This window comes from Nesoenas mayeri, assembly GCF_963082525.1.
Source record: "Nesoenas mayeri genome assembly, chromosome: 1".
NCBI lineage: Eukaryota > Metazoa > Chordata > Aves > Columbiformes > Columbidae > Nesoenas > Nesoenas mayeri.
The window spans coordinates 123,172,641-123,188,776 of NC_137541.1; the positions used below are offsets into that span (position 1 = coordinate 123,172,641).

The 16,136-nt window shown below is 37.8% G+C and overlaps 1 protein-coding gene across 4 annotated transcripts in view; it reads right to left on the reverse strand.

Annotated features, from left to right (window-relative positions):
- SON (SON DNA and RNA binding protein) overlaps positions 1 to 16,136 on the reverse strand; it is a 42,287-nt gene continuing 26,151 nt past the window's right edge. Inside the window, exons 7-12 of one of the 4 annotated variants that reach the window (XM_080360129.1) lie at positions 15,159 to 15,269; positions 14,664 to 14,780; positions 7,320 to 7,467; positions 3,101 to 3,169; positions 2,896 to 3,011; positions 1 to 2,360 (exon numbers count right to left, since the gene is read on the reverse strand). In XM_080360129.1, the coding sequence (XP_080216255.1) occupies positions 2,202 to 2,360; positions 2,896 to 3,011; positions 3,101 to 3,169; positions 7,320 to 7,467; positions 14,664 to 14,780; positions 15,159 to 15,269 (720 nt within the window). In that variant the 3' untranslated portion in view covers positions 1 to 2,201. Of the gene's footprint in view, positions 2,361 to 2,895; positions 3,012 to 3,100; positions 3,170 to 7,319; positions 7,468 to 8,171; positions 8,252 to 8,975; positions 9,094 to 14,663; positions 14,781 to 15,158; positions 15,270 to 16,136 lie in introns of those variants that run through there. The other 3 variants (XM_080360130.1, XM_080360131.1, XR_013923370.1) reach the window with 3 other exon arrangements.

The following is a 16,136-nucleotide window of genomic DNA, read 5'->3' on the forward strand; positions in this document are numbered from 1 at the left end:
TTGCCTAAGTAGTTATTTTTTAAATTGAGTCTTCAATGGGACTGAACTCCTCTGCTCGTTGCTGCTGCAAGGTAACATGTATCTTTACATTACACATGGGTAATATAGACCCAGAAAAGAACAAAACAACAAGTACAAGAGATGGTATGATCCCAGATTTGATACTATACAGCTGTGAAACCAGCGGACACCACAGACTAAATAGAATGATCAACATCTGATGTTTCAGCTCTGTTGAACTGGACATTTAAACAGAAGTCGGATTAGGAGCCGCTCCCACATCCCAAGTCATAGATCAAAAACACCAGACTTCAGCTAAGATGGATACAACAGCCAGTTCTCCCACAGTACATCTTTCCATTGCTGTACCATCATATTTACTTTTTTTTTCTTTTACACACACCTTCCAACTAATTCAGCAAATGAGGCAAGACCTTCAAATATTTAGTCAGAGACCAAAGGCGAGAAGCCAAAGGGAAAAAAGTTTAATTAAAGACAACTACGTCCATGAAAATTAAGATTAACTTATGCATTTTCAGAGCGCTTTGACAGACTAATAAGGGGCTTTATTTCTTGAAAGCACGTGGCGCAGAACCAAATACCATTTCTCTGCTGTACACAACATGAGACATTGATCCATGTCCCTTTAGGATAAAGAAAGACACCTTGTTCCATAACAGTTGACAGAATACACACAAATCACCTGACTTGGTGGAAGAAGAGGTACTAGTAATTCTTCAGCTCCATGTCCCTACCACCACTGCAGTGTCATTCACTTTAGGCCTGAGCTCAGCCTTACTGTGTACAAACTGTATTTTGTTCCTGTCTCAGACGAAGCTCTGGTCAGCAGATGCAATACAAGGAGACCTCAAAAAGACTTTTCCAAAAATAAACATCTGAACTACTGGAGTCCGTAAATCCTGGCAATCTGCTCATAACTCAGACAGATCTGGCAAAAGATGTACAATGCCCTTTCCAATTAAAAGTGCACATAGCTAAAGTACTAATACTTCTTAAATTTTAAAAAAGAAAACAAAAAGGAAAAGCTTTCCACATCCTGTCCCTTGTCAAACTGCCAAGACTCTGGATCAGGCTGTCTCCTTGAGGGCAGAGTACCATTACGGAAAATTTAAGCCCAAGGAGTTAATTTGGTAATAGTCCAAAGCAACCAAAAATGACTACAACTGATTCTGCAACCTTAACAGCTGTTGATAATCTTCCTAAAGCGTACTTTTATACTGTGCGTTTCTTCAAGAAGTTGTTTTGGCATACACTTTAATTACTGTTTACTGACCAGTGATTAAGATTATGAACTTGTGCTGCTTTATTGACCAAGTTGGGTACAACAATTTAAGCATCATTCTATCCCCTCCCCGCCCCCCGAATCCAGTTGTAGATTTGTTAGAGTTTAAAATTCACATTAACCACAAATTCATACAATCAACATCAGGCAGTGTGTTAATTTGGTTGGAACAGACAACTCCACCGTCTCCCTTCTGAGAACATGCAGGGAGAATCACCTTTACGTGGCGAGTCTCACGGGTTCCATTGCTGGACTTTCTGCCACCCCTTTTAACGCCAAGTCTTTTGCCTAATCACGTCTGTCCCAGAGCACGGGCTGTATGGCCAGGCACGGTGCATCACCGAGTTAAACCCCCCGACAAAACGCGAAGAGAAGCGGCAGCGCTAGCGCTGTACAACAGGGCTACCGCCGTGCGCCTCCTCCCGGGGGTCCCAGTGCTGGCCCAGTATCTGTCCAGCAGTACACGCCAGCCTCGACTGGACTCAGGTAATAAGCTGCGTGACCTTTCGCCAGCTGCCGGCAAAAGCGCACGAGCAGCTTTACCGAGACCAGGGAAAACTGCAGCATAGTACAAAACAGTATGAAAGTGTTAACATTCCATATTGAAGAGAAATTGCATGAGTTTTAAAACAAGGGTTTAAGATTACTGATGCCTCCAGAGTCTGTCGTCTGATTTAGTCATTTAAGAAATAATTACATCACTAATGTAAACAATATAAACATACCAAAAACTAAGTATGATTTAAATACATTTTGATGGTACAAAAGAAAAACCTGAAGGTGTCTGTACAGTTTTTACAACGTGGGAATCGCCGATGTATTTACAACATGAAAGGGCAAATACCATTTTTGTGCAGAGTAAAATTATCTGAAATAATGTCAATATAAAAAACAATATCTAGCGGTGTGAGGCACTCCTAAACATGGTGGTATTAACCATGCTTTCCTTTGGTACAAGTCCCATCGCTTGGAGAGCCGCAGTTGCTGCTGTGGCTTTAGCATGCTTCTTATTAAGGCTGGCAAAAGTAGGCCTGTATTCATTTCCGTTCACTCTCACCTGTTCACGAAAGAGGGGGAGGGGAAAAAAGTGTTAGAAAGTGCCTCTTCCCTTCTGTCTCAAGCCAGCACTATATCGCTCCTTTGACACATTCTCTGCGTAATTCTGCTGTACAGGTAGACAAAATCCGCTTCTGATCTATAAACACAACCATTTGCAAGTAGTAATAGTGCTAATACAAATTACTACATGAAAAAGCAAGCCCATATAAATAACAAATAACAAAAATAACTAAATCTTGTTTGCTACCTTTAAAACAGTAAGACTTAACACCACATCTGCAAGTAAACAGCAAGAATATGATACCACATAGGCTAGTAATTTTAGTAACAAGTGGAATAGTGTGTTTCTTGACGGACTGACAGGTTAACGTCAGAGATCTGATTTGGCCTTTACAGAAACAGGACTCTGAAATCTTAGCATCGAGGCACTGCCTAGTAGTACTCAGCCACCTCTGGAATACATAAATATAGACAGGTAATTAAATCACCTTTTAACAGAGAAACCAACAGCAAACAAGGAAACTCAAACGCACCTTAAAGATAAAATGTTTGCGATGATCAGGCCCACTATCATCCACCAACACAAATTCAGGTGGTGTCCATCTTCTTTTGTTACAGATCTCCATCAAAGCAGAAACTGGGTGTTTACCTTAAAGATAAAATGTATTTGAAATTTCAACGATGCTATCAAAGCAATCATTTAAAAAGAGCTTTTTTATAGACAAGTAAGAATCTTACCTGAAAGATCCTTCATCACAACATAATGTCCAGATCTCTTTTGTGCCTTCTCTCCCACAGCAACAAGCCCTAAACAAAACACGATAAAGTTTACATTTATCATTCCCACACGATTTCTGTATTCTCACCAGTAGAGCAGTAACATGTATCAGAGGTGATGAAACTCAGTGACAACATACAACTGTCTTTTCAGAATTCTTTCAAACCTCCCTTTCAACCAGCATTTTTTTTCCCTCCAGACTACACAGAACATTCTTCTCAACTTCTCTAGTAAGGCTCTTAACACACCAGCTAGTAGAAAACTTTGAGTAGTGTTATGCAAGTCAAGGAACACCTGGTTTTCCATGCTCTCTTTAGAGAACAAGAGGTAAACTTAAAAACATGCTCTCATTCAGGATCTCTTTTGTGTAACCCAGAAGACATCCACTATCTTGACAGTTTGCCTCTAGCACACTAAGCATTTGAAATACTTCCATTAAACAGTAAGCAGTGTACATCGTATGTCCTTTTATGATACGAGTAACGCACCGGTGTTCTTACAACATGCGCTCTCTTTATTTAAAGGTATTCAAATATTTACCCTTTATGTGAAAGTTCACAGCCCAATTCCCGTGATTTCAATCACACCTGAATATAAAGCAGCAGAAAAGGAGGCATCTGAGCCCCAAGGCAATACAAAGAGCACAAGTTCCAGTGGAAGTCACTGTGAAACAGGGAAGCCAAACATTTTTCTTTTTAAATTCTTACAAGAGTAAGAAATAAAATGTAACAATTGCCAAAAACCTATCAAATGCCAGTAACCATGCCATCCATGCTTATGAAGTGACTCAAGTTTCTTTCCATTCATTTTGCCCTTAAATGCATGTAAACAAATTACCTGACCTTTTTTTCAGAATTTCTCTTGACTTCAATCCTTCGATATTACTTCATTTCTTACCTTAATTTGTTCCTGTTCCTGGCTTTGGTGAATAAATACAGGGGGACACTGCAACTGTCTCCAGTTTCTTCCTGTTCCTTCAGCTGTTTTTTTGGCTGGCATTTTTTGTTTTGCTTTAGAAGAAAATCCTTCCCTCCTTACCAGATTTTTGTCCTAATATTCATGCAGCTCTCAAGTAGGGACTTTTCAAGCGGCATGAAACCCTCATAGATGACAACCACTGAAACAACATTTCTTCTTCTGTACAGCTGTTTATATTCAAAATAACAAAGTATTTCCACCAAAGAAAAAAACCTCTTTTGTCATTCTCCTCATTACAGCTGTGTCTCCCTCACTTTAAGCCACTGACACCTGTCTTCAACATCTTGTCCCTGGTACCTCAAGAGGTATTTTCACAAAAGCTGCAAGAGATTCCAACAAGCTCTGCTGATGGACCAAGCTTCTCTGAACACTGACAACCAACAATTTACTGGCTGACAGCAAAGTTCAAGAAGGCTTTGGTTTCAATACTATCTGTGAGAGAACTACAGATCTCACTCAAGGCCTGGAAAAAATAGGGTCTAAGGAAAGCTACGGCAAAAGCAGGCAACCTGGTTCATGTCTTAATGTAGCCTCCTGAGTAACTCCTTAGCAAACTGCTTGTTCCTGTATCTAGAAATAATGTCTTATTTGAGGGATATATTCTAAAATGTGCTAAAAACACCTTATAAAATAATAATGGGTTACTTAATAGCAGAAAGACTACTTTTAAAAATTTCAGACTTTTCTTTAGACATCTACACAAACCTTTTTAAAAAAAAGAGACTTTTTATACATTTAAACATCAAAGACCACTAATGTTTGAAGATTTTCAGCTACTCATCATAAATGTATAACCACTGTTCAGTTGCTTCTTTGCAAAGCATGACATATGCTGCCTCTTCACAATGCAAGGTGTCATCCCGTATTATAGACTCGGTTGGCTCAACATTAGACAGTATTCTTTATCAACACAGAACACCTTTAGATGTTTTTGTGGAAATATCACATATGATTGCATACATTATAATAACGAAATATTTTAAAACCGTGAAATAAAAGCAAGGCCCGACCATCACTAAGGTTATCAGTATTTTCAGATGAATCTATCACATGCCAGGAAGAGGCATCCTTAACTCCATCCAGCATTTTAAAATGTTACTGAAGACTGAGCGTTTGGAAGCAGAGAAAGCAAACTATCTGTTACAGAACACCCAGCACCATGAGGACCTGATCCTGTCTCAGGCCTTAATGCTTGCAACTTCGGTATCAAATTCTGCAGGCATTAAGGAAATTTATATTGGAAATCACCTGAGGATCCTGTGGCATACTTATAGAACTGGAAACTTGAGCTGCACCACAGCTGTGTATCATCAAAATGTTTTTCATGTTCAAAATGCTCACAGGCTGTGCAGCAATACTGCCTCTTTCCTACTGCATAACAAGAAGTACGTAAGGTAACAAACAGAGCTAACTCTTGCCTCACCACAACAATCCATCACTATGTTAATGAGGCTGCCTGAGAAAATACCACTGAAAATGACTAGTTGCAATTTCTTCCTTCTGACTGATATTAATCAACCTAAATGGAAAGAACTCTTATCAGCAGTGAGAACTTCACAAGACAACATCTACACAGATCACAGGAACTAAGTAACATTAACAAAATACTTTTCAAATATTTTCTTGGCAATCCCTCTGTCACCACGTATCTCTTTTCCCTCTCCTTTCTTTAAAAAGTAAGGATGCGCAGAAGAAAAACAGCTGAAAAGAAAGCTCAGTCATTGCTTGTAGAAAATGAAGATGTCTGGATTATAGTGTTCTGTACTTTTGAGACTGTTGCACTTCTCTATTTAGAAAATTGCATTATGCTTGCTAGAAGGTCTTTGCAATTTAGAAATGCAGGCTTGCTTTCTCATTTTCTACCTCTTTGCACTTTTAATTACTAATGTTTAAATTACGTTTTCACAGCAAGCTTGGTCACTTGAGCAGTACTGTACTATCATCTCTGTATTGAGAACTAGCGATTTTGACACTTCAAGGTTCCTCCAACTCTAACAGCATCTCTGCGAATAAACTTCAAAACATTTGCATTTAGATGCTATTTTTCCTTCGGAGCTCAATTATGAGCAATGACAAAAGCTAACACAAACCCATAACTCAAATTATTTCCATGCTTTAGTATTAGACGTGATCTATTTAATATATTAAAGGTTCTCAGTTAAAAAAAATACTTAGGAGAACAACAGTAAAAAAATTGTTTTCCTGCAGTCAGTGTCACATTGCTTATTTTGGTAACATGCATCATAGAACAACTAAATCATAAATCTTGACTGCTGAAGTTCTGCATCTTACATTTTAAATGGTTACAACTTGTATAGGTATTTCAGATGAAAAATGTTCATAAACATTCACTTCAAAAACAGGACTCTTGCTGAGTATGCTGGGGAGATGGCAAATCATACAAACCACACTACTAGCCAGCTTAAGCAGCTGCACATGCTGCCTATAAATAAAAGGACAGTTCTTTTGAATCCAATGAGACAAGTGCAACAGTTCTCCACCTGTGGCCATGGACTACATAAAGAAGAGGAGGAAAGACTGCTAAAGCCATCTTTGCAAACAAGCAGGGAAACATCACTGTAACTAAGCGGAGGTGGCTGCAGGAGGATCAGACAAAGGGATGGAACAGCAGAGAGATCAGACAGATGAAAAAGGAAGCAAAATCCACTTGGACAACCTAAAAACATCAGTATGGACAGTCTACTCATGTCAGGCCTTCAGCTGGAAGGCAGCAGTAACTCAACTCTGTAGCTCTCACCTCTGTCCTTCACCCTCGTTTAAAAGTGACCGAACTATACAATCTTCTATCCTGCCCCATTCCTGTAACAGCTGTTTTCTCTGGACCAAACACAATAGCTTTTCTCTGAACAATCACAAGGGCACAATTAATTTTCCTGTCCAAGCCTTCTCCATACATCCAACTGAAGCACATCACTAATTCAAGAACACCAGAGAGGCACTTTTTTAAATGGAAGGTGAAGGTTAGGGAAAGTTAAAGAACACCTGGAAGAGTTCACGGGCAGAAGGACACAGCCTACATATGTAATCTGAGGCCTGAAAAAACAGTACCAAAATCATCCACATAATTGTTAATTTTTACAGTGAAGCTGCAGCCAGGAAAAGCTTGCTATTTCAAAGTTAATTTGCCTGTCTCCAAAACAGAGATGAGAAGTTTACACTGCCGTTTCAGGAAGGGCTTACCTTTTCGATCTGTCTTAAAATCGACCATAATAGGCTCAACGCTGCCCTCTTTGTTTTTTCCAAGCCCTTCTCCTTCTCTCCAGCCCATTTTTCTCATCAGCTGAGCTCCCATTCCTCCAGTTACAGGGGCTGCTCTTAAGAACTGATCCTATCCAGAAAAAGAAAAGTAAAACAAGTCCTGAAGTTAGCACTGGGATTTTAAAAAATAAGTGGATGCTTCCAAAAAAATGTTTCTAACAACTTTTCACAGACTCAATTCAAAATAATACACCTCGGCTTTATATTCATTAACATTTTGTATAAACCAGAATTCACGCAGACACAAGACACAAATCAGGATTTTCAAAAAAAGAACAACTTAAGAAAATTCTAATGCAATCCAAAAGTGGCAAGTGACCCGTTTCAGACATATGTATTTAATAAAACGATAACCGTCCAGTTTTAAACACGCTACTTTGGTTCCAATGCATCTCTTCTCATCTTGTGAAAGGAGGCAGTGTTAACTGTTTAACTGGCAACATGTGTGCCAAGTGTACCTAGTTATTGAACAAAATACAAGGACATTTAGTAATGACATTCACGTAGTGTTTAGGCATATTTTAAATTAAAAAAAAAAAGTTTCCCCACTTTATTACACAGCAGTTGCACATTCTACTCTGAAAATCCACATGAAACATTTTTATTTAAAGGAAAAAAAGGCGCTTAGCCACACAGTTTAGCAGCAGTAGTCTTCGCATTCTTTCAAATCATCATTAACATAATAGTTGTTAAATGGTGAAAGCTTACAAACAGAAATTTTTTAAATCTGTTTTGATGTAAAGAACTTTAAAAACTCCTTAAATGTTTACGTACCTAGGCCTCGATGGCCGCAGTGTTGTGAATAGTAGGGCTGGCATTGACCGTGGCAAGAAGGCAGCTACAAGGATTTGACCCTGAAACAAGTTTCCATATAGAGGGGTGAAAGTTCACAGGTTATTCTGTGAACTATCATCTCTCTTCTGCCCCCCCGCTGACCCAAGTAAGTAAGTCAATCATTTCCATCACAGCAAAGAATTGCTTGCCTTAAAATATACAAGTTTACACACCGGCACTGATAAGTCCATCAGTTATTTCGCATAGTAGGTTAGCTGACACAATGCCTAGTATTTTTGTGAAAATTTTACTCACTATCAGAGCAAACAGAACTTTCTTTTTCTTTGAGCTGTGTTTGCAAAAGTGTTTCCCAGATTTGGACAAAGGATAGGTCCTTGGTTTTGATTTGTATGTAAACAAAATCAGAAGTCTTACTTTTACAGAGACTAAGGATAATGTATTTTTATGGGGATTTCAAATTGGCAACTGACACACACTAATGATGTGTGTGTGTAATACCCACTATACGTGGCGTCAAAAAAAATTTAAGAATTGCTGAAGATTGTGGCAGGACTTCTCCAAATATTTACCTACGAAACAGTAAATACCTATCCATCATGCAACTGGATACTGCATTTAATCACAAAGTGCTCTGATGGAAGAGTAGAGAGGCTAAGTGCATCTCTCCTGTTCAACTTTTTTCTGACTGGTGCAGACCATGCAGTGTGTGTGTGTACACAGAGACAATCAGTTTCCTCGATATGAGCTGCCTCCATCTATACACCTAGAATGGCTTTTACTTACTTCCATTTTCATCCTCCCTTCTCTTTCCCAGGAACCTCTCACAAGAAAAGGGCAACCATTCCAAGAATGATACAAACCCCAGTCAATGTCACCCTGGGTTCCGATTCCTCTTTTGTACCTAGTTTGCAATGATAGAATTTCCAATATAAACATCTGTTTCACTATCGCCAGCTTATAATCAGTTCACAAATGAGAGTGCAATTTCTTGATGAGGTCATTTTAATGTCACACAGCTTTCTCATCACACCTGTAAATGTACTGATTTGGGGTTTAGGAGTGGTGTAGAAAGAACAGAATCAAAATATTGCTATTCATAGTTAAAAATTAAAGCCTCAAGTTCCTGTATAGAAATTATCAGATCCTGAACAAATTCCAAATACTGGAAATAAAATAAAAAAAAAAGAGTTCTCAATTCCAAAGTGCAGCTTATTAGAAACATCTCTTCTAAAGTGTGAATTCAGAATTCTATCTATAGCAGGAATTTTTTGCACTACGCTGACTCTTCAATGTTTACAAGAGTCAACAAGGCAACAAGAAATTAGAAAAAGAAGTTCTGTTTCATTACAGAATAGCTGTACTTGTGCATCATTCTAAAAGGGTAAATAAAGTAATTTGGGTACCAATATGAAAGTAGCCAGGACAAGTTTGTTTTTAATTCAGTTCACTGAAGAAGCAAAGGCCCACAGCAGGAGAAAGAGCTCTTTCAGTTTTTGGGGTTGTGTGTTTGTTTGTTTTTAAATAGTAACCCAAATATAAATCTCTAATGTCACCTCTACAATTATATTCTCTTTAACTATTTTTTTATAATTTAATGACAGACAACTTCACTCAGCCCATGATTTAGTAGAGTACGGGTAAAAACTAGTGCTGTGTTTGTAATTACATTTGAAATGTAAAAATAGTAGAAACGCTAATGAGAGCAGGCAAGCCATATATGCATTTCTTTTCAATTTTAAAAATCACAAAAGGCCAAGTCACACAAAACTATTTAGCAGCTGTGTACCCTTGCAGATCTGGCTCATAAGGAGAATATCAAATTGAAAAGTATGCAATATAATAAACACCCAGCTTTCTAAGTATTTGGTTACTGTTGTTGAAATTAACTAATTATTTAGAAAACAATTGTTCTTTTTCATTCACTAATCCCAATTTGAGTAAGTCTGCATAAAAGTTCAGTATCATTTCTCTCGTCTTTTGATCTCTGAATTCCATGAAAGGTCAGACAAGTAAAGCACACTTCCATTCTGCCAGCAGATGGAGACAACTAATAAGCCACATTCTCATGTCAACACTTCTTTGAAAAGATGACTATAGAGTAAAATCTGATCACTTAAGCAGGGGTTTTTTTTAGTAATTTTAATTAAAAATATTCCTCTTTTAAAGCTATGTTAGGACAACAAATTTTGGGGGACATGAATGCCTGAATTAACACTTAAGGGCTTAAACAAGCAAACAAAAAAAAAAAATCACTTCTGAAATGTGGTATTACACATTGGGAATTTTTTCTGAAACACAGGTCAGAGAGTCATCGTTGTTTAACTGCAACAACTGTCTTGGGGAAAAGGACCGCATTCAAGATTGAGCTGAACTATCTATAAAACAATACTTGTAACATCCAAAATATAAAAGCCATAATTATTTGAGAGATCTTAAAATACATCATCAATTTCTGCTCTCTGAAAATACTTATTCCTTCTCACAATGCTAACATGGCACTAAAAAACAAGTTCTGTCAGAAGGAAGGTTTATTTCTTTTGAGCAATAATTTATTAAGCAAAGGACAACAAAGTCTTAAAGGTACTCTAGTAGATGGTTTCAGCTATAGGACAATGGGCTGTCTTAAAGATCACTTTTAGACTAACTCCAAAGAAAATTTCTCTGTATCAAGTACTAGGAACAAGCATCTGTCTTTGGCAAAACTTTTGCAAAGTAGCTGAGTTTTCCATTAAATAAACTGGCACTTTTAGCAGCAGGCAAATTCTTTCCCCAGCACAAAATGAAGAATATCTTTCTAAAGAATCCCATCAAATGCCTCACAAAGACTACACTCGTAATTAGCGTCGGGATTTCTATTCTCAGCTTTTGCATAAAATCAGTAGAAAGTAAGCCAAGGATGGCTTGGAAAAACAAACAAACACCCACACCATATCTTGAGGACTGAACAGGGAGTCAGTCCAATATAACTAACATGTAGTTGCTTTGCCTTGCTATGTGACATTTCCAAGGAAAGCTCATTGTGTCATATAATGCAATAAGAATACAATAATGGTGGTAAGCAGTCCTGTTAGAAGGTCAGCAGTCCTTGTGCAAGTAATATCACAAAATTTACTTCCACCTCCATCACTAGTCTGAGTTTGATTCATCTGCTATGACTGTGGAAGAATGAAAAGAAATGCTTTAACTTTTCAGAACTTTCTACACAAAGCAGAGCATTCTAATGGCCACAGTAAAACTGCATCTCTTGCTTTAGCAGATCCCAAGCATTAACCTATGCATGTAAAACACTGCAGGAACCTTGCTTTGGAGAGCAAGCTCAGGCTCTAGGATTACACTGATAAACAAGTGGTAAGTCTGGGAAAGTCTGAGTAAGCAGACCTCAACAGAATTTGCCTGGAAAAAAAAATATTTGACCACTTCTTCCAATTTAACACTTATTCAGCAACATAATAATATATTTGTAAGAAAAGGGAAAAAAGAGCAGCAACCTCCAGAAGAAGCAAGTCATATTTGTGAACTGATTACACCTATGATGATAAACTGAAACAGAAACCACTTTTCAAATTAGAAATATTGTTCATAAAGCTGTTTTAATGATAAAAGAAACCTAACAACATATTATTTGTTTATGAATACTGCTCAGAACCTTACCCATGAACATAATGAATTAGAACATTACTTAGAAAAACAAATTATACTTCTAATTGGTATGTCGATCATTCAAGTATGCCGCATTAACCACTTCGGTAGCTAATTCCCTCAGAACTTTGTTGCTATAAAATTGAAGTTGCAGGCACATTTTGGTTTGAGTACATATTACCTCTCCAGAGTCATTTTTTACAGTACAAAAAAAAAGCACAAATCCAAGAAATGCAAAGTGAAGACACCACTTATCAAACAAATTCCCCAAGTATTTTTCTCTCCCCTCCTAACACGGCTCTTCTGTTTTGTTACAATCTATTTGGTTTTGAGATCATCTCCCACAAGCACAAACTCTGCAGATGTTGTAATTCCTTGTTTAATGATACACAAATAACTATCTGACGTAGGCTCTGTTTCTGCTGAAGGGTGCACGTCCACAAGTCCTCTTACAGCAATTACTTACAGCAATCTACCAACCAAAATGCCTTCAGTAAACCACATCTTCAGTCAGAAACATGCATTTATTTCCACACACAACACACCCCCAGAAATTCCACAGCCCTACTAGCAGATGAAAAATTTACAAATACTAGGGTTTTTTAATATTAAAATGCATTTTCCTTAGGCCAAAAAGAGGAGTACAAGTCTGACTTCCCAGTGCTACACTGCATAATTAACAGGAACTAAGTTACACAATTTCAAGAGCTTAAGTAAAATACAACCCGTACTTTGCATTTCATGGTTGGTTTGCATTCATGTCACTGAGAAAGATAACATGCATTCATAACCTGTTATCCCTACTTCACTTTTTTTCTGTGAAATCATTCTCTAACCACAGATGTAACTCCACATTAAGTTCTTCAAACCTAAGTTTTATGAAGGCTTTCACAGGACCCACCATTCCTAAAACAAAAACCAAGGTGAGTCTTGTGCAGCCCCTAATATATTTTGTAGAGGGCGCATGACCATAACTACTTGTCATCTCATGAGTTGATGGCAATGTGCTTGCAAATATGGAACCTGGAAAGAGCAAAAGAAGTCAAGCTGAGGAATGCCAGAGCAGGAAAGAGGACTGTATCCTCATCTTCTTCACCCAAAAACTCTTCTTGTTTCCAGTAGCAGCCTCCTTTCCAACAAACCACATGATGCTTGCAAGGGAGGACGCCCACTACTGCAAACCACTACATTTTTGCAGCTATGGGAAGGACAGAAGTGCTGCTGCTGACTTGCTCTTTCTAGATTCAATAAAAGGGTCAAACATGCTTCTACTACTCACAGCAGTCTTGTCCACAAGCCAGAGACCAGACTCTCCTCTCATTTTCTCTCTATAAAGCATTTTGTTGGGTTTTTGTTTTGTTTATTGGTTTTTGAAGTAGGTCACAGAGTAAAAACCAAGGGAAGAAGGCACTTGTCTTCTCCACTTGATTTTTGTTAGCGGACAGCCCTGTTACTGGAAGGCACAGAAGAGCACCACAGAACCTTGAGGAATGACAATGGGATGACGAGGCTTGGGAAAGAGATGATCAGCGATGTTCCCTTTTCCCTTGCCCTGGGAATCCACTCAAGGTGTGCGGAAACTTAGAGCCATCCTAGGCTTGCTGATCTCGTTCACAAGCCTTGTGGTGGAAACGCTCTCCTTTTCTCACCAACATATTGCTGCGGAGTTCTTTATATTCCTAAATTCCTCTGCCGGGGGCAAGTGTAATCAAAGCTGACATTTTGTTACAATCTCAAAAGTTACTAATTGTTGAAATAAGACTTCATTATCTATGCTCTGTATTAATACTGAGAAGAGCCAAAAGACTCCCATCTAGCAAGTAACCTGTACCTCTTTGTTGCCTGGCCCTTGGTATTGCTTGAACATATAAAGCCGAAAAACAAGTTAGTGAATCTCGGCAAAAATATTTCTGGTTTTAGGATGTTGTAATTCCAGATTTTTGTGTTCAGTTTACACCAAGTTTTATGGAAAATTCTACCTAAGCTTCAAATCTAACCTACCAGTTGAAGGTTGTCTTAACACTGTGTTCTCAAAGGATAAGCAGATACAGCATATACTCAACTAAGTGACTTCCAAGACTGACCACCATGAGTTATTCTTTCTGCCTGAAAGGTGGATATTGCTTGAATTCCTCAGTTCTACTTCTTGAAAGAGAACCAGTTCAGTATTTATTTTCAAAGATGAGGCACGAATTATTAAACTTATAAAACGCATGTATCTATGACGCATTGCACCCCCCAAAAAAGCCAGTATAACTCTGCAGTAAGAGGTAACTATCACTGCAGGATGACATTAGACTTATTAACCCAACTGCAACTTTGGGTTTAATGCTCCAAATCTTTGGCTCCCAGAAAGTGCTGGTGACACAAAGAGGCAAAGTAGCAGTCAGATAGAACCAAGTCAAACAAAAGAGCAGTTTGGGACTTGGTTCACTGAAGCTGATGCTAAAACATCATTGACTTCAATAACATCAGGATCAAACCTTGCCAGATCTGTCCCAATCCCATAAAAGTAGTGATGGACCTACCAATGCAGCCACACCAATATCATGAAAGTCATTACAGTGTAAGGTAACAGTATATATGAACCAATCTGACTCAAATACCAGACGCAGACCTTATTGAAGTACTCTATGTCATGAGCAACACCTTAATGCACAACAAAACGGACACAGCAGCAAGTATCTAAATTGATCAAAGACAACAATTTAACCTGTTGTATTTGACACATGCATTACCATAGGTTTTTAAGGCACATTTTCTGCATTTTTTGATACTTCCACTGCTGTTTGGAATGTGATAGTTAGATAAGTATGTCTGCATAACTTCTACCTTTCTAATCCATGCTTGGGGACCACTGTTGGTCAGCTCATCCGAAGACAGAATCTGTGCTCCAGTACTTCCTGTGAATTGGCCAGGTATGGAGTTTGATTGAGCCCAGGCGTCAATCTACAAAATAAAAATCAACTGTAACACCAAAATAAAAATGTGTTCATTTTTCCTTTGCAATTCTCTAATCTTCCTCTATTTTCATCATGATTCCTCACTTACGTTTAGTGCTGTGTTCATGAACACTCATTTGTAAGAAGATCCTCCAAAAACCTAAGCATCTTTGCATGTCTGAACTCAAAGTCTAGCAGGTTCATGGTTTGCTTATCCTCAAAATCAGTGTTACAAAATGCAAAATAAAGGCAGAATTTCTAAACGCGTGCCAATAAACCGGGCTTCTAAAAACCTGTGCTTAAATATGTAAGAAATATCAGCTGGTGTGTAGGGTAAACATTTACTTTAAGTTCATCAAAATGCTGATAAAAAACTGCAACGTACCTGTTCCTGTGCACGATTCAACATGCACATGGCGTCTAAATCAAATGCATTTTCATTAAGCCTTTTCTGAGCCAGCGCTCGATCATTCATAGCTGCAGTTATGTCCACACCCTAGGAAGAAAAGGATTATTTTTAAAAATACATCAGACCACGGTAACATCCACTTGATTTGGAAAAAGCTGTTGTAGAATAAATGCTACAAAAACTACAGCAGTGTTTTACACAATGAACAGTTGGTTTGACATGAAAATAGGCAATGTGAAAAAAATCTCAGACTATTTGTTAAGTATATACAATATGGGCTTTCCTAAACAAATATTCAACTTCAGATTTTGGTTAACACTGTGTACATACAAAATATCACAGAAATTATTTTCAGAGAACTATCTTGGTGACAAAAAGTCCTGGTGTATACTACTTAGAGTTTAGTGGACTCCTACTAACCAACAGAATTAAATGTAATGTAAATATGAATTTTAAAAAAGGCATCAACCAGAGCTGTTCACATGAGCACCCTACTATTAAGTCACATTCAAACTTCAAGTTTCATGTATTAAAAAAATTAAAGTAGGAATCACATGTATTCCATGAACTTGAGGTTTAGTGTTTTAAATCTTAATCTTCAGTGTAAAACAGACTTGCATAAAAGTCAAACCAGGCTGGTAGATCATAAAATTGATAGTTTTAGAAAGTATTATTTAGATCTGTGCTGCTGAACTAAAATAAAATTTAAAGAAAAACAAATTTTAAACTATCTCACACATGGTAATCAGAATCATTTGGGTAAAAATTATGGAGCAAATGAAGAAGCTCAATGCAAACTTCTATGTGCAAAGAAATCAAGAGAAACCCAAAATATTTGGGGATACAAAAATGTAACAAATTATGGCTAGAATACACCTCTTTTGTAAAATTACTTGTGCCTCGTTCTTCAGATGATGGGCATTTTATGGATCATTCTATTTTGAAAGGCGAAAA